This window comes from Strongylocentrotus purpuratus, unplaced genomic scaffold (assembly GCF_000002235.5).
Source record: "Strongylocentrotus purpuratus isolate Spur 01 unplaced genomic scaffold, Spur_5.0 spur5_scaffold_9, whole genome shotgun sequence".
Taxonomy (NCBI): domain Eukaryota; kingdom Metazoa; phylum Echinodermata; class Echinoidea; order Camarodonta; family Strongylocentrotidae; genus Strongylocentrotus; species Strongylocentrotus purpuratus.
In genome coordinates, this window is record NW_022145615.1 from 2,647,774 (window position 1) to 2,667,422 (window position 19,649).

Below are 19,649 nucleotides of genomic sequence, written 5' to 3' on the forward strand. Positions count from 1 at the left end.
ATGTTTGCCCACTTGTCAGCTAATCTGATTAATGGTGTATGCCATATGCTAGGCATGTACGTAACCCCATGCGATATTGTAATTTCGCGGAAACGAATTAATCAAATTCTTGTCGGTGTTCATCATAAATGTTTGTTTCCATTAGATCGCGAGAACGATCGCCGCTATCGATTTGCTTTCTCGCCTGCGCTGTCGTCTGCAACGCTCACGAAGGACGCTTGCGATTTGAACACGCGTTGGGTGCTGAGCAACGTACTGATTTAATGTTAGAAAACATGAATGCATCAATGGTAACACATTTTGATTTCAACTTCTGATCGATAGTTAACCCGGTATCCTCAAAATGATTACTTATGAATCATTCTCTGAAGTATGTAGGATATTGCGCATCAGTGCAACGCGGGAATTATGAAGAGGCAACATAATAACCCGTGATTGACTTGTGTTTGCCGTTGGTATTGACACATATTTACAAGTTTACACAATCAATCTTGAAGTGACATTTCAATTTACGTACTATAAATCATATCAACTAAACAATGGAGTTTACGACGTCGTACTCTGTCCACACATATGTTATATTTGTCACCACATCTTCAGATTATTTTAAACTGCTTCAGGTCGAATGGCAAGTTTCCAATATCATACTCTCATTTTCTTCTTTATTATTATCAGTCATGGCTATCATCAGGACTTTGAACAAAACTGACTATTATAAGCTATTAAAGGGTAAATGTTTGTAGCAATCGGGAAGTAAATTTGTAAATAGCATAGAATATAAACCGACAGTGCTTGTACCAAATAGATATAAATTAGATCTCAAAAACATGTGACAAAATCATGTTTATAGTTATCTAAACCCTCACCTTTTTGTAAAATGTAGATAAATCATGTATCTACGTTTTTAGCATTTGAATTGTGAGAATGTTTGCCTCGTTTGTTTTATGTCAAAGTTCTATTGACCCATAATGCGTGAAACAGAGACAGCAAATGAGGATTTAATCCTTTCAAAGTCAAAATATGACACCTTTAAATATTGATCTTTAAAAGGAGTGGACGCAAAATAATCCCTAGCCTGGGGAGTCTTCATATTCTGATGGCTTATACTCCTCCTTTTACGCTGTTATTGTCACTATTGCTTGATGTAAATGAGGTGTTAGTTATAGATACTCTGATCTATTTTCAGGTATAAACGTATAGTTTGACATCTGAAATGTTTTAGCTTGGTAATTCAGCTCTCAAGATCAGGATTGAAAAGGTCAACCATGATTTTATTTCTTAATTTACTGGGATTGCCAAAGGGTTAGGGTTAGGGTTAACCCTAACCCTATATACCCCTTTTTCAAAACACGAGATATCATGTAAGTAATGAAACCTTACTCGTTAATCCTTTATAACGAATATGTTAAAAAAGTACAAATTCAAATTTTAAAATAACTTAAAATAAGTGACGTATATATTATTTCTTTGTCTTCTCTCTAGCAAAACATATCAAGAATCTCTGATCGTAAGCTCCATCGAAAATCACCATGGACGAAGTACTTCCTTACAATGACTACGAGTCATCCTCCTACTCCTACTCAATGAGCATCATGAACTACACCTATTCTGGCTCACCCGTCCTGGGACCCGAATCCGTGATCGTCCCTCTCATTTTCGTCATCATCGCCGTCTTCGCCATCGCCGGCAACTCGCTCGTCATCTTCATCGTGTTACGGTACCGGAAGATGAGACAGAGCGTAACGAATTTCTACATCTTGAATGTTGCCGTGGGCGATCTCGTCTACATGCTGGCTTGCGCTCCACTCACCGCCGCGCTCTATGCAGACTACCAATGGAGGTTTGGCAATTTCTTATGCAAGTTCAACGCCTTTTTGCAGCATGTACGTATAACTTGATACAAGTAGTACATTAAAGGTACTATGTCCCATTTTCAGCCAACATCAAATTATGTAGAACTTTGCAGGAATTATGAATATATCACGTATGTCCTATCTGTGAAATTTAAACGTTAGCAGTGTCCTAGTATTCAAATTATGCAAGAAAACCCGTTTACTTTCTAGACTTCACTTTCAGACACTATTGAGTGACTGACTGACTTCTTTTTTCTTTGGTAATAACATACATAACATGGGCTGTAAAGGGTACATAAGCATTTGTCTACATCAATAAACTTCTTTAATGGCCAACATTAATAAGCTGATTGAATCTTTGCGCACCACAAAACCTACGATCATTCGGTACAAGGGTATGAAAATCAGACTATTTAATGAAAGGACTGCAATCACTAAAGTCGCTTCGACAACTAACGGTCGTTATTCCCCCCCCCCCCCCCCCACAAATAGATATTTTCAAGCCCTTTTGTTTTGAGGGAAGTTCTAAATTAGTATTATCTTTCAAATGCCGTTGGAATTTAACCTTTGCATTTTGTTGGCCTGCAAATGGGACATAGTACCTTTAAAGAACATGTCATTTTAAACTGACAGAGGATAAGAAGCGTACTGTAAATTCAGATCTTTTAAAAGTTATTTGGCTGTGGTGTATCCAGATATTCATATATTGGTGGAATCCCACGAAGAATGGAGGGGAGGTGGAGGGTACGGGGAGGGAGGGGAGAGGGAAGGAGGGGATACCCAAGATGTCAAGCATAGTTGCCACTGCCGAAGTAGAATCTTAAAAGATGCAAGAATCTCCGTGTCCTGAAATGTTGTATCAGTCATGCCAATACTTTATTTTATTTTATTTTAAATTATTCATTTTCCACTCATGGGATGGATTGCCCCTGTCAGCTATATAAGCTTGTCCTTCACATTAAGTCACAATGGTACTACATAATGAATAATAACATACTAACACACCATACCACAAATATACTTTGACATTTTCGTGTCCTCCCCATGCCATTGTGGATTTTGCACGAAACTTGGATTTGAAATACGGACTGAAAGACGCTTTTTAACAATTGGCTACAGATGAATGCAAAGCTAATCAGACTAATTAAACTTAGCTGATTGAAGACTGTCTTTCAGAAGAAAAAATAATAGAACTATACTGTATAAACATGGAATGGGGAGGATGCCAACATAGAGAAACATGTAACATTCAGAAGAATAAGAGAAAAATATTCTTGAAAGCCTGTACGGAAAGGTTCAGCTCATGCAATTTAGTTTTATCATATTAATCGCAGGGGTTACTTTAATGTTCTTGGTACTAGTTAGATTTGACTCTAAATGCTCGGTCGTGCAGTTGAATGTTTAGTGATGAACCATGCGATGTAAGATAACATAAACAAAATATAGGCTAAGCGTTTCCTCTGGTGATAGGGAAATTGTGGCACCAATTTCTTGTCCTTACTTCTCAAGACAACTCAGGACCCGGATTGGCATTTTCCTAACCCTGAGAAACCATACAATCAATGATAAACATGTTCATCTTCTATGGACAAAGAACGAACGGCATGCATATCTCGCTTCCGAGTGATACTTATAACAAAATTGGAATGTAATATTCAGAGCTAATAACAGTAATTGCATTTTTTACTCTGAAAGTAAGAAGTATGAAAGTTCCTCACAATAAGAAAAAAAGAAAATATTTCAAAATCTATAATTTGGTTTATGTTAAAGGAAACCTAACCCCAAAGAATAAGTGTAGGTATTCTGAAAATGAGATGTATTCCTGCCCTTGATGTACAATATTCCTTACGAAAATTTACAAGAGATATATAAATGAACAAATTCCTGGCATGATGTGATGCCTTTTGACATGGGCGCAGCCATTTTCTTGAAATGGGACGTACCAGTTGAAGTTGTATATGTATCATGCACCAAGCTTTAGTTGGAAATAATCTGTAAATAAATAACGAAACCTTTACTTTCAATGAGGAAAAATCATAACTGAGAAGATAGAAATTATATTTGGTGAAAAATAAATAACAGAGGAACAAAATGTCACTAAATTCATTTATAAATACTTCACTATAGTAGTTGACAAATCTATTTCATTTATGAGAAACCTTCACCCCAGAAGAGCACCAACTTATTTATGCAATTTGCGTTCTGGCAATTGTAGTACAAAGGATAATAGCAGGTGAATGAAATGCTTCACCACCACATACGTCTGGAAAGGAAGCATCCATAAATTTGAATACATGTACTTGATAAATAACTTCGCATAGTACGTCACGTTATCAAGATAATGGCGATACCCATGTCGCGCTGAGAAACTACATTATTCTCGCTTTATACCTCACTCATACCTTTTGGTTGTGAATCTTGTAGACTAATGGGCAATAATATAATAGCGCTCTCATAATGAGTAAAGTCATTTCTTGGGGTTCGGTTTCCTTTAAGTGTTTCAGGTAATATCATCTGCGTATCTAGGGACATCGAGGTATATAAAATATTGCAAAAAGCTGTGTCTATTCTTGATTTATAATGTTTTTTCTTTGTCATATACGTTTCCTTTATAATGCTCTACGTGTTTTGACTTTCACTTTCCTTCAATCCATCGTACTTTCTTCTTATCACGTATATCATCGATAAGATCTTTTTTTTCAACACGATGCAATTTTAATGGCCTTATACGTTCCCTTTGGAAATGTGCAAACACTAAAATGACATTTTCATGATATAAGGGAATCTGAACATGATTTCTATAGGACATACGATAGGATATTTAGATTGGCCTTCAGTTGATTTTTCGAAAGTATATAGTTGTGATTTTTGTGTAATAATAATAATAAAGATTGATTTATTAAGCGCATAATAAACGAAAGTTTCTCTATGCGCTTTACAAAGTAAAAAATAAGCATGTACAAGTATATTTAATTAGTTACAAGAGCGAAATACAAAAACCTTAAAGCCCCACTGTACTACCTGTAGCTACTTGCTCTCTCTTTATATAAAACAATGCCTAATCGGTGACCATTGGTCCCCCATGATCCTCTTTTTATTATGTTAATTGAGAGCTGAGTTGATCAGATAGCCACCTGTCAGTGACCACCCTGGGTGGTCGTATCCCTCCTAGCCAAACTAGTATAGACGGCCTGTAAACTAAAGACACATAGTTAAAAGTATTAATTCATTTAGAGCAAAGTTAATACAGATAGCAAATATTAATGAAAAATCTATTAGATTACACATATTTGTGTGTGCTATGTTATTCTTATGTTTTCTTCCATACGATCACCCTAACTCATCTTCGCCTTCTCTCCTCCAATGTTCTTTCTGAATTAAAGGTTACGGTCCAGGCGACGTGTGCGACGTTGACTGTGATGACGGTAGATCGCTATTACGTAATCACCAACCCCTTCACTTCTCGTCAAACTAGAACCATCCTCCGAGCTGGAGTCATCTGCTGTATCGTCTGGATTGGTAAGATTAGTGGCGTATCACGGCGGAGGGGTGAGGGGCACAACCACCCCTTTAAAATTCATTAGTGTGTACCTGGGCCCCGTCTTACAAAGAGTTGGTATTAATCGCAACTTATTTGCGATTGATACCAATCGCAAATAATTATGTACATTACAGATGGGAGATTGTAAAATTGCGATTGATTTGGGTCAATCGTAACTCTTTGTAAGACGGGGCCTTGAAGTACACAAAAGATTATGGCCTTTAACAATGTTTTTTGTCCCATCAACTTTAAGAAGCTAAATTCAACTGTTGTTATGCCACCTCCATTTCATGAATCACTATATCTACCCTTGAGTAAGATAACATAACTTGGAAGAAAATGAAGCATTCGAACTCCCTTACACAATTACAAAGCAAACTACAATCAACTTGTTTCAGTACAATGCACGAATTATAGATTACAAATTGTGCGACCCACACCAAGTCCGGAATAGAATCATTGAGGTCCATGCAGGTAACTAGTTATTACAATTTATATTGAATAATATTACTTATTGAAAATCGACTGCTCTTCTTCCTCTCGTTGTAACGAATAAAACTGTACATAACTATGTTACGCACTCAGATGGGTTTTTCGTTTTTAAACTTCTTGCCCCTCCCATTTTTCGAAAATCATGGATCCGTCGATACAAATGGTCTCACAGCACGTCTCACAGCATATATCATCATTTTGTAAACAAAAACGATTCGTTGGCTCATAATGGTTGTCAATTGCAACCTTAAGTTCGATTGTTGTCATAATTATAGGATGTCGTTCATGTTTATCAGAAATTAAATTTCTTAGTGGTCAGGGAGGTGATGGACAATTTTTATCATGTGTATATTGAAAGCAATGGCATGCTTGCAGTAAACGATCACGTGACTCATGTGATATCATGTGACCTGAAAGTGAAGAGCTGAGTCTTATTCTGCTTGATTGATTGAAAGATAAAATCTCGCTTGGTTACTTGATAATGCATAAACCTCCCCTCCTCTGTGAACGCTAATTTACATCTGTTGAGAACCATGAGGGGTGTAATATGTATAAATTGATAGGATTCTGGCTTTCAACAGATTGTCTTATTCCTTCTTTCTCTTGCCTTGCAGTCTCTGGGCTGATGCATGTACCTGCTGCCTTGATCTACGGTACGACGAAGCCAGGAGAACATAATTACTACAATGAGCCAGTCATCTACTGTACACATACCCATACATCAACTCGATTTATCAAATTCTACTCCATATATGTCATTGGTGTTACGTATGTTATACCTCTGGCAATCATCAGCGTATGCTATGGTCTCATCCTGGCGCATCTTTGGAAGCTGAGCAAGGGTGGTATCACTGCCACGTCGGGCAAGGCCGCGAATCGTAAAGGCAAAGCTGAGGTTTTAAGCGAAGGCTCCTCGGTGCAGACGGCGACGAAGAAATGGAAGACGACTCGGATCGTGCTCATCGTCGTGATGCTCTTCGCCATCTGCTGGGCACCCATCCACGCCATCAACCTCTGGAACGACGTCGATCCCAACTACCCTCACGAGGCCAAGTACATCTACGCATTCAGGATGTTCTGTCTGATCCTGGCGTACTCAAACTCCTGCGTGAATCCTGTGGTCTACGCCCTGGCGGGGAATAGCTTCCAGGTGTACTTCCGGCAGATCTGCTACACCAGACCCAGAGGCAAGCAGGAGGTCGCAAGCACCAAGACAAACTACACACATTCAATGCATCGGCAGGGCCGGAGAACGTCCAACTTGCAAACGGAAATGATTTCTATGACGGCAAATACATCGGTCTAAAGATTTGTGTTTTCACGGAGGAGTTGTGCCATAACACGAAGAGACTGTACTGAAAAGACAGAGACGAAAGCAGAACGTTAAGAGAGAAACTTTATTGATTGAATGTATATCTCTCCATCAATGAGCCTTATAGCTCACCCGACGATGAACTTAATATATAATGTATATATGATCAATATATAAATTGCTTTTATATCGACAATTATATCAAAAATTGCCAATAATTGCATGAGGACATACAGACAGTAAATATGAAAGAGTTATTTTACTTCAATGAGTGAATTGAAACGTGAATTTGTATAGTATATTTGTAAGGTTCGTGACGTGCCATATATATATATATATTTGTGAGTTAATAGTTTAAATGGTTGTTGGTCATGAGCTGTGATTTAAAGCTGTTCAAAATTAGAAATATAGTTATAATTATTCATCTTATTTTGTTATTGGTTCATCTTTCTGCTATGGGTTAATTATGAAAGGAAATGTTTATACGGTTTAAATATGTAGAAATATAGCAATCATCATTCAATATCGACTGGTATAAAGTACTTGTTATATTTTTATCTTCAAATAATACATATTTGACAGAGTCGTACGTCTTTTAAGAAATGATGCATACATTTTAAAATCATACACAATGTGAGCATTATGTATCAAATGTAAAGCAAGTATAAATAATTATTTAGCATAATGTTGTAAATATATAAACATATCCATTATGACACACTGTATTCATTAGAACGTATTCCTGAACAAGCATTCCCCATAATATTATGTGAACCGCCATCGCATACAAACCAATTATTTTTAAGACTTCCAGTTGCTGAGAATTATCTGAATGATATACTTTAACAGTAAGGGGGATGGCGCATCTTGGTCGTACATTACAAAAGTCGTAATTAGACACCCACCTATTCTTTAAAAAGATGGGATGTGTTTTATTTAGTAATTATGAATGAATCAATCTTTGAAAGGAGCGATGGACGACAAGGAATACGATGATCATTGTAACATAAACGGTAAAAGGCGTATCCATAACAGGGTGGAGTCGGTGCACGCCCCCTTATTCATTACTAATAATTTCTGGTTTCTCCAATGTTTGGAAGGACTTATTACTTTTACTTTCTAAATCCGTTTTCTTTTTCCAATATAGGACGGCTCAAACGATAACACCAGAATGAAATAGGAGCAATGTGCTTTTAAAAGCTGCCAACAGCATGTTGAATTTGCCGACGAAATCTATGGGGCAACATTAACCCCCTTTCTCTACTATTTTTGTACTTGTATTATCTCTTTATTGAATCAATATTGCATTGTGCTTTTATCACTTTCTTCATTGCGATGCAGTCAAGATGAACATGATCGAAAAGACTCTCGAAAAATCAACTAACTTGCAGTTTCATACCATATGTCATGTCTCATAGAAATCATATTTGGATCATGTAATGTTCGCTCATTTTAATAAGTAATGGACAAGGCTATTGGAATTTTCTTGTTGGTTGATTTTTGTTGTTGAAATTCTTAAATATTTATAATTCATTGCGTGTAAATATGAACTTAGATGTAAGTGCAATACCTAAATCTTGGATTTAAATTCAAATTCGTTCCAAAATTCATATTTCTAGTACTATATAAGTAATGCTGTGTTTTGGTAAATGAGTGATTAAATGAATAGCTGTTCTATCATTGTAAAGTTATGTTTTATCATAATTATTGCTTTTTCTTTCTTTTATGTAAGCCATACCGCAATATTGCTGATAATGCACACTTAATTCATGAGTTCTAAAATATGATAAGAACAATTTAGTACATTGCGGTTCAACATTAGTGGTTTGAGCACGTCGTCGGAAATGTACATTTATACCAATTTCTTTATTTGTATGAATTGTCACAGATTTAGTATTCTTTTCATAACTATCGCCCGACCACAGACAAACACGAATTTTTTTTTTTTATGTTATGCGATTGCGACTAGTACGTGACTACATTTTATTTGTGGGATGAAATATGAATAAAACAAACAAAACAGGCTTTTAAAAATCGTTCAACGCTTAAAAGTCTGGAATGGTACATATATAGAGCCCATTCATTGCTTTGTGACGATTTAAATTCACCTAAAATGTAACTTAAATCGTAAAAATATAGTTGGGAGAATTAAGGAATCGATCAGATCAGTTTGTCTAATTGTGATCATCAATAATGGTCCGTTTTCACTCAAACTTCAGATTACCTTTAATTGTACATCTATCATTGTAGTCACTACCCTAGCACCATTTCTCTTATCTAAACAATGTTACCAAGTCCCATTGAAGCATTAATCATTTCGACATAAAAATAGAGAAGATTCATGCTCGATTAAACCACAAGAGGAAACTAAAACGTCGAATAAAGTGGCCCATAGCCATCTACTTCCTTTGAAATGTCTTTCAAACAGTACATACGCGACTCCAGCTAAAAGCCCAACACATATTCAGAACATTTATAAAGTGATAGATCTTAAACGAAATGCTTGATATTGATTGCTAAGTACTAATTTATATTTGATTGTTCTCTATTGTATTCTTCCGTTAAATAGATGATGAAAAATGAAACGAAATATTTCTGCAGCGAGTTCCAATTGTAAATTCAAAAATGATAAAGTGGGAGCATCGATTTTAAACCTTATACATTGAATAGTATTGAATACGGTTATTCAGATGAATTCCTATTAGCAGAAATGAAGGGGGTGGGGTGCAATTTGAGAACGTGATAAATAGTTTTGAAAGTTGAATCCATTTCAACTGACTCTCTACAAAATATGAAGCACGCCATCTGTGGTAAGATTCTTTTTTTTTTGCGAGCATGGAATATAGTAGGAATTTAACACAGAAATAGAAGCACATCAAAATCCTATTTAAATCTCAGAAGAAAGACATGCCAGTGTAGCATCAGGTATAATTGCTTTCTGATATCGTGTGATATATATAAATATATTGTTTTTTATATAATCCATATAAAACACAATAAGTGTCGAAAGAAAATGGAAATTGGAGAAAAAGGTAGGGAGTGAGGTGAAAGCCAGGGAGGAGCGACATTGTGACAGAGAAAGGGAGGGCAGACAGACCGAAAGACAGAGATGGTGGATCAGTAGGGGCGGTGGTGTGTGTGTGTGTGTGTGTGTGTGTGTGAGACAGAGAGACAGAGAGAGACAGATAGAGACAGATAGAGAGAGAGAGAGAGAGAGAGAGAGAGAGAGAGAGAGAGAGAGAGAGAGGAGGTGAGAACAAATGGTGTGTCCATTATAATTTATCATCGTAACACCTTCAACAATATAAAAAACCAATGACAAAGCAAAGCATTTAGCAGATGTTTCTTGAAAATGTCTGTCGACCACATTGTTCTGAGAAAGTCAAACATGACTATGCCTTCCCAAATCGAACCCGGGTGGACCTGTGACGATCTCGATTGTTGTGTACTCTGTCTTGTGTGGGAACCGGAGGAGATAAACCCTTCTCTCTCTTTGTTGCTAAAAACGTCATTTTAATGCCCCTTAATCATTAAATTCAGGGCAGTGGGTCCCTTTCTCTGACATTTTTGGAAGAGTGGTGGGATTTCAAAGTGCCAGAGCCTAGATGTAGCCGTCGGGATTCCTTTGGAAAAACGATAGCCTGGGAAAAAAATTCGCACCCTCCTCCTTTCTCAAAATCCTGGATTCATCATGTTATCTATATAATCTGTTTGAGACCATTAATCTGCCTTTACGGTGTCATTTTCCTCCAACTTAAATATAAGGACGACCTCAGACAACTATCTGGGGATGATGAAGCAAATTGTGAGGCCCGATGATAGCGCTTTAACACCTTCGAATGGTTGAGCCTGAAGAAGAATATGTCATCAAAGGAAGTACTCCAAATCGTTGGGTTCTTGAAGAAGGGACTGACTAATGACAGATAAAACGTCCTTGATTAGGAGGGGTAGCTATTAAAAGATTCTGAGCTTTGACTGAATTACGTGATCTCCTGCCGGCCGGTGATGATTCGCACCGCTGTCATGTCTTGCTGCCACGCTGTCACATTCATGTGACTAGGGCCTTGTTTCATAAAACATGTTATCAATAACAAGTTTCAAAATGTGTTATAAGCTACTGAAATCGTGGCATTTGATTGGCTGAGAGCAAATTTGTCTTAGAATTTTAGCATGTTGTATTGATAACAGTTTTATGAAACGGGGGTTAGGTTATGTTAAAGCCTATACCCGTGCACTAGATTGGCCAGAAGGGATTGGACCTCCTGCGTGGTCAATGACAGGTGGTTATCTCATTAAATCAGCTCTCATTAACATAAGAAAAAGGGGACCATGGGGGGGGGGGCAAAGGGTACCGGTTAGGCATTGTTGGCTATAAATCGGGCGCAAGTGTGAAGTCCCGCTTTAATTTGGATATTGCTTCACCGGGAAATGTGTCTGTGGTATTTAATTCATACATGTTTACTTTATAATTCACGTATTCTTGATATCTAAGAACACTGGGATAGATAACAATATTTCTGATAAAAACAATGGCAGGTTCTTTCAGATTTGTCCTTAATTTGACTCTTAACAATAGCGTTCAAATAAGGAACACAGGATGTCACGGAATGAAACCTACTACTCACTTCCCTAGAACCACAGGTAAAATTCATTAGACAGGACTTTGAATTCCCAATTTCTTTGCTGTTTTGTAGTTGAATGCGTCTGAGTAAGAAAGGAAAAAGTATTTTAAAAGTAAGCATCGTTCAGTTTTTAGTGTAATTTTTTTTTAAATTACAAAACTCCTTAGCTAAGAAATAGTTAACTCGTATAGAAACAATAAAGCTTGGAAACAGATTAATTTGTTCGTTCTTGGGGTAACCAAAACTACACTGCCTAGTTAGTTTGTTATTAATTATTAAAATGGAGTTTTAAAATATGCAAATGTACAATGACGATTTAAGTTTCATTAATCACTTAATCGGAAGTAAACAAACACGTTTCTGTTATTATTTACAAAGAATATATAATCTATTTGCATATACTGCAATCATAAAGTGACAAAACATCACTAATAAATGCAATTTTTAACCCCAAAAGAAAACTGCGAAGCGTGTTGTAAAGAAGGGAAAGCCTGTAATGCTTGTCCTATACCAAACAAATAACATGTGCAATTTGCAATCTTAATATTGAAATACATTTGTCCGTAACATGTAAATGAAAAAAATCTGTTAGGAGGCACTTAACAAAGTCTTGTGCATTGAACTTGATTACTTAACGAAAATGGCATATTTCTTATTAATATTAAAGATCCTTAAGCCTCATATTGTACACCAGTTTTATATAGGCCTACTAATTGATCAACCGTTCTCTATCGTTGTGTACTAAAGACAGTTTATTTCACAATGCCTGAGCTCTATCTTATCTTTAAACTTCAAGCTATCCCTGTACACCAGTATGACGTGAGAGCCTTAATTCTTATCTTCTGAGCATCCACAATGTCATAATTTGACGCAGTTCTAGGGCAGCTTTTATTTCTTCGGAAATCCCTCTCATTTGAGTATCAATCCCAAGAGGTCTTAAAAAGCGAGCAAAAGGTTATTCCATGCTTGCCTCCTCACAAGGAGGTTAGAAAGAAATTGCGGTTTTGTTGCCACGTTGGAACTCCTGTTGTTAGACAACTAATTTGAAGCTGCTAAGCTCAATGACAATGTTTCATCTACCATTAAATTGAATAACATAAAAGCGTCATCGAATAAGATCTTCAGTAAAATGTTCTAGCGACGTCACTGGATCGTTAAGCGTCCAGCAGACTCCCGAAACTTATCATCATAGGAGTATGGGCGGGGGCTGGGGGCTGGGGGCTGCGCCCTCCTACAATTTATAAATTACCAATATTTGGGCATCCGCCACCTCGTATCGGACAATGCAGTGGTCTATTTGTATTCTAAATATTTTATCTAGCATAATTTTATGTGTATGACGAAATTGTATTATCAATTTCATTACGTGTACAAAATATCTAGATGTTAGAAAGGGTAAATATGATATAATGGGGAAAATGGCTATTTTTTGGATAGTTTTTTATAATCCATTCGTTCTTTCTTTCTTTCTTTCTTTCTTTCTTTCTTTATCCGTTTTTTCTTTCTCTGCCCCCCCCCCCCCCCAAGGAGAAGCGGGACGCGGTAAATATAGTTGAAGCCACATGATTTATTAGGAGGCCACTGCCAATGCCATTCAGACACAGGGGACAACTAGACCACAGATCAACCTTTGTGTTATCTCTAGGGTTGCCATCATACTAGAGGCACCCTCTTCTTGCTTAATATGTCTCTGTTTAATGATTATAGTATTTTGCTTCTTCGTTCTTTATTTCTTTCATTTGTTTTGGTCATATCCTGATTGGCTAAAAACTTTGTGTTTTTCCAACCAATCATGATCCGGGGAGGGTGAGGGGGAGGGGGGCTTTTTCAAATAGTTGCTGGGCTTATGCTTTTCAAACGAATTCAATTTACCAAGATGGTATTGCTGGAGATTAAATATAAACAATAATAAGATCGATAACTTTTTTTTCTTCATTTCCTTTTTGACTTGGAGTACGATCGTCAGTTACCAAACAAAACAAGTGTACAAACAAAACGGCATTCAACGAGTGTACGTTCGTCAACATAAACAAACAAACAAATCAACGAAATAAAGTAGCGTTTCAACCAAAGTGGACACCATCTATTTGATGCATCAAGGCAATGACCTGGATGAGATCCTTAAGTGAACTCTCCTGTGGTCGGATCTTACAGGATTTAGACCAGTCCTGTATGGGCGGAACGGACAACGGGAAACATGATTGACAGTTCTACGGCACACGTCTTCATAAACGTCTTCGATTTCTTATTCTTGTCATAGAATAAGATTGATTGATGGGCGAGTTTAATAACCTCTTTTGAGTTTTAATACTTACTTTAGTGGCGGTTCTACGACACAATTGATCCATGGTATAGCTCCTACTCTGACCGATTTCCTTTACAACCACTAAACTATCCAAAAACCAAATTGCGGCACTAACCTTAGCTATATATTTTGGACAAACTACATCCGTTGGCAATTGTCGACGGAGAACATTTTGGAGCAAATCAGTGGCATTCCCACCAAGGATTATGTCGACGATCCCCCTCCTAGATTGGAGGCTCAGAACAGAAGAAGGAAAAAATAGAAACTTAAAAAAAGGTCGTAGGTATATTGGGCTTCCCCCTGCAGAAGAAGATTGATTGATGCAGAAGAAGCCCCTGCAGAAGAAGCCCCCCCCCCCCGTAAAAAAACACCTGCTGAGTACGCCACTGTAACGCATACGAAGACACTGTTGAGAGAATGTCGATGAAAAAGAAAAAAGCCATGAAAACAGGAAGGCTTGGGTGAAGACATGGGAACATTCAGGATGGGGCAGGACAGACGAGGTGAGTTTGGGCGGGGTAAGGGATGAGGATAACTACAGCCATACCTTACTAATAATATAATAGCTATTGTTAACCCGTGTATGGGAGATCTGGGCCCCGTATTATAAACAGTTACGACTAATCGCAACTTATGTGCGGTTGGTATCAATCGCAACTATGTACTAAATAGACAGGGGACTACAAACTTACAATTGATTCGGATCCATCGCAACTCTTTCTAAGGCATTGCCCTGGTTGTTCCTAGGGCAAACTTGGCAAATATCATGGTTAAAGCTTGGTCAGTACCCTATCTATCACCTTCATAATTATTGATATTTTGCGATTATGGTTAGAGGGTTTCCCTTTGTTTTGGTTACATCACCAAGCAAACACATTAATTCGGAAGACTACAGGGAATTTCATTATAACCATATGGACATTATTATGCTCCAGGGACGATCTCTGGTTTATTTCTGAACCTGTAATTTATAAATTCAAAGATGATGACAAAAATTTACAATTTATTTCGTACGTGAATCTGCTATCAAACTGCACAATATCCTGTCAGATCTTATTTTAACGGAATGACTGTTTCAATTTTGTATTTAATACAAAGGCCCGCCGAAATTCTTTTCTTGTACAGTAGTGTTAACACCATGTCATGTACCCACACTCTAAGAACACGTACCGATTATGTCTATTCGCTGAAATTGATAACCATTCAGTGGCCGGGAAAAGGATTTAGTTGATAGATTACTATTACTCATTTGTTATAATCTTAAGCCAGGTTTTAAAGGGATTATGAGATTAATGTTCATAGGAAACGCTGCACGAGTCTGTGTGAAATGATCACGAAAACTCATTGAATGCATTAACCATGCATGCGTAAACATGATAAATACTGAAGTATAGGCAGATAGGGAAATTCCCCCTTTGCAAATGTTATAAATGTTGCCAGTACTTATGATTTGTTGTAACTATTTAAATATAAAAACATGACTTTCCACCGCGGATGTTAAGATATTTTACGATATCAAATGTCAAGAAAAACATGAAAAATAGGCCATACCGTCTTGCTATCACCCATTGGAATATGGATGAAATATATTTGTTATCAATAGAGATGACGGAGAGTGATGGAACAGGTTGTTCCTTCATCTTCCTCCCCCCCCCCCCTCTCTCTCTCTCTCTCCTCTCTCTCTCTCTCTCTCCTCTCTCTCTCTCTCTCTCTCTCTCTCTCTCTTCTTCTTCTCTCTCCTCTTCTCTCTCTCTCTCCTTCTCTCTCTCCTTCTCTCTTTCTCTCTCTCTCTCTCTCTCTCTCTCTCCTTTATCTTCACTCTCTCTCTGCCAACCTCTCGAGAAACCCGTTCATCACTATCAGTGCCCTCAATACCCGATTTTATTCTCCCCGCTAACTTCAGCCCAGCCCGGGTGTTCATTCTGTCGTCACTCCGAGCAAGTAGTACTCGTCACCGCGGCAGTCTAGTTTGATATATTTCTGTGGAGTCATCGTGCAAGCCCCCAGGCTGTTTATGAACGGAGCAAAATTCGCGATCAGGAAGGACTGATATAGGCCTTCAGAGATTTCTCGGCTTTTAAAACCAACAAAGATTATGAGAAATAAAAGGTTAGATGGGTCTGATATTGAACTAATACTTCAGGTGGTGTAGGTTCATTATTATACTTAAAGCCTGGCCCAGCAGATAGTGTTTTCACTCCCTTTTTAATATTTGTATTCAAAATTTCAAATGTAAGATACGTAAATTACTTGGTCTGAAGATATACGTCTTTATATTCATATCACTAAATTGGCGTAAATATTCCAAATTGAATGGCATGCACCGTAAAAACTAAATTAACAATAACCCCCCAACAACAACAACAACAACAACAACAACAACAACAGCAACCGCATATAATACGTATTTAATATTGAGTCATGAGCACCGCTAAAAACTAATCTTACAACAAAAATTAGAAGCAACAGCTGCAAAATTGATGAAAAACTACCATCCGATGTCGACAGCTTCTTTTGAATTTTTTTTAACAAGTTGTCAACGAAAAAACAAACTCCTTAATTAATGGATCTGAAATTGACGCCAAAATGATGGCATATTTCTACAAGATTATTTTAGGGTCTTGCATGGGCGTATTCTTTAAAGTCACTTAGGGGTGTCACTCGAGGTGTAATATAGGTGACACACCCATTCATTTTTTTCTTTTTTGTAGGCAAAGAATTTAAGAATTTCTTTTTCCTGGCTGGAGCATTTTTTTCCAGCATTATTCACTACTTGTCAATAAATTCAAAATTTTTGGAACCCATATTTATTACTTGAAAGAAACTTACTTTCGACACCCCAATTATTCATTTTTTTGTTGTTGACGCCTCTCGACTCATTTGTCTTAAAAATTGAATTGAATTGGCGACAATTGCCTTAATAATGGATGCAGGATCGCCTTAACAACACGTGCCGAGTTCTGAGGGCGTGTTACTTTATCACTCCTATTTGTTTTTGACATTTCGGTAAGATTGAGTGGAATAATTACAAATCATCTTCAATTGGGTGATTGTTTTTCTCTCGGGAGTTTTCCAAAACAGAAAGAAATTATAAAACTATAAATTACAGAAGTCACAGAGGCATGGAAAAACACCTCAGTTGTATCATTATGCGCAATGGGGTAGTTATGAGGGCACGTGCCCCCCCCCCCCTCGTAAGTCGAAAACACGAGGTTTCGAGAAGGAAATAGAGGAGAGGGCAACATGTAGTGAAAATTGAACTCTTATCTCCTCACTCCTCACTCGATTGACTTGTTCACTTGTATATCATCCTCCGGCTAGAAATACCTGTGCCCTCATGACACCCAGAGCCCCCCTCCTTGATTGTTGGACACACGTTCCGCCACTGATATACGCAGATACTGGAGGACACCGCATTATTCTCATGAGTAATAAGGAAGCTTCTCTTCAAATAAAGTTGTTCATAATTTGGCGGGATGGCTGTCAAAGATATCACACCTTGGTCAGGTAACGAGAGGACTAGGTTTGACCGGACAACCACCCGAGGTGATAAGACCAAGATCCCTGGAGGAAGAGAAGAGGAGAGGGCATGGAAAGAGGAGGAGATGGGAGAGAGTAGGAGATGAAGAGGGGGGATCACAGAAGACAGACAAGCGATATAACGGTATACAGACAGAAAAGAGAACGAAATAGAAAACTGGTGAAAGGAAAAAGAGGGTGAGAGAAAAAGAGACATGGAGGAGAGAGAGCACGATAGGGCTTACAGGGAGAAAGGTGGACACCGAGAGAAGAGAGGCGGAGACAGATAGGAAGAGAGAAAAAGTAAGAGAGAGAGAAAGAGAAAGAGAGAGAGAGAAAGAGAAAGAGAAAGAGAGAGAAAGAGAGAAAGAGAAAGGGTAGGGAAAGGGAAAGGGGGAAGAGAGGAGGGCATCCAGGGAGGGTGGAGAGGTGCGACGGAAGAGGAAGTGGGGTTCGGTATCGGCATAGTCCACCATCTCTGCTTGTAAGTTCCCCTGTATCGTGTCAACGCGCGGATACCGGGTGCACCCCTGCCGTCTCCTTAGGGGGTATCACATACTACTTATCTCACCCCTTTCATTCTCCATACACCATCTCAAGGGGAAACTGATAAAGAACGTACTTACAAGGATTAAACTTTAAAATGTCAACATAATCCTAAATGCAAATGGCTTCACTGATACACCGATAAGTATGACAGGGATCTATAATGACAAATAATGAACAGTAATGAACATAGATATTCAAAGTCTTGAAATACGAAGAAAAAAAAGGAAGAAAACCCTCCAAAGAGATAATCGCATTGTTTTCAAAAAGACTAGAAATCGTAAATAATAAAGAGTAATGAATAAATAAACAAATAATATAGCACTTAGGTATTACGTTCAGGTTTTCTATATGCTTGGTCAAGCCGTTGTGGATACCGTCTAAAATAGATCTATGTACGATTTGCTTTCCACTTAAAAATAAATACTACACCTTATCGTAAGTAGCTAAAATGTAGAAAAGATCAATAATAACTTAGACAGACAAAGTCAAGTACTTCTATCGACTACTGAGTAGTTCTAAGTGAAAATAGAAAACATAGAATCGTTATTTATTTTCTTGCTACTTGTATTTGTTTCATAGCCTTGGGTGTATCTTGTCAATAGGCATTACAACAGTTGTAAAGAAAAACAACCCCGCTAAAATTATATCCAAGACTCCGATATTGCGTATACCGTGAAATCAATATCACGTAAAATAAAGAAAAATGTGCTCATTCGGTCACTTTCCCTGCAGGTAGTTAGCGCCTCAGTAATTCGCTCTTAAAAGTTGAAAACGGGTTCGCAGAGAAGGTGATGGGAAGTTAGTAGCATTTAATCATTACCCGATGAAAGTAGTCGTTTCATGGTTTCTGTCACTAGCCAAGCATTACTATTTAATATGGCGACATAATCAGTGCTTTCCTGAGCAAATGCGTTGTGTAACTCTTCGGATGGACAAGGAAGCAGTTTTACGGCTTTACTTTAGGATGGCAAGAGGGGCTTCAGTCTTTGGGATACAAGGGAGAGTTACCCCTTTTTTGACGAGAGATAGAATGCACATCTTTTGCAGGGTCAACTGTTTGACCCCTCCCTCCTGAAAATTGTTCGACGCCCGTAGCTGGCGTTTTTCTGGTACGGTTTAGCATAGAGTGTTTGATTCCACAACCCCTTGAATTATCGCGTTTGACCTAAACATTTATGAATGTAAGCTCCATAATCGTATGAAGATGCAGGGTGTTCTTTTGCATTATAATGATCATATCTTTCTTTCTTAAACAGCTTTCATAAATACTGATGATTTTTACTAAGTCCAAAGGAAAACAAATTTACGTATACGAAAATATGGAGTTTGCCTGAAAAGGGTGTGCGCCCCCTTCCCCGCTCCCCTTTGAATCTGCCATCGTGTTAAGGTGAATTGGAGCAGGACATGTAGTTGCTCAAGCTATTTTGCACGAGGTAGTTAACGAGATGCTGCGGGA

The 19,649-nt window shown here is 37.8% G+C and overlaps 1 protein-coding gene across 1 annotated transcript; it reads left to right on the plus strand.

The window, feature by feature from the left end:
• The first annotated feature begins 1,486 nt into the window (after nt 1–1,486).
• Nucleotides 1,487–9,134, plus strand: LOC591638 (G-protein coupled receptor 54). The gene is made up of 3 exons (XM_030976293.1): nt 1,487–1,883; nt 5,237–5,372; nt 6,501–9,134. The coding sequence occupies exons 1-3, from the start codon at nt 1,530–1,532 to the stop codon at nt 7,190–7,192; spliced, it is 1,182 nt and encodes a 393-aa protein (XP_030832153.1). The 5' UTR covers nt 1,487–1,529; the 3' UTR covers nt 7,193–9,134.
• The last annotated feature ends 10,515 nt before the right edge of the window (nt 9,135–19,649 follow it).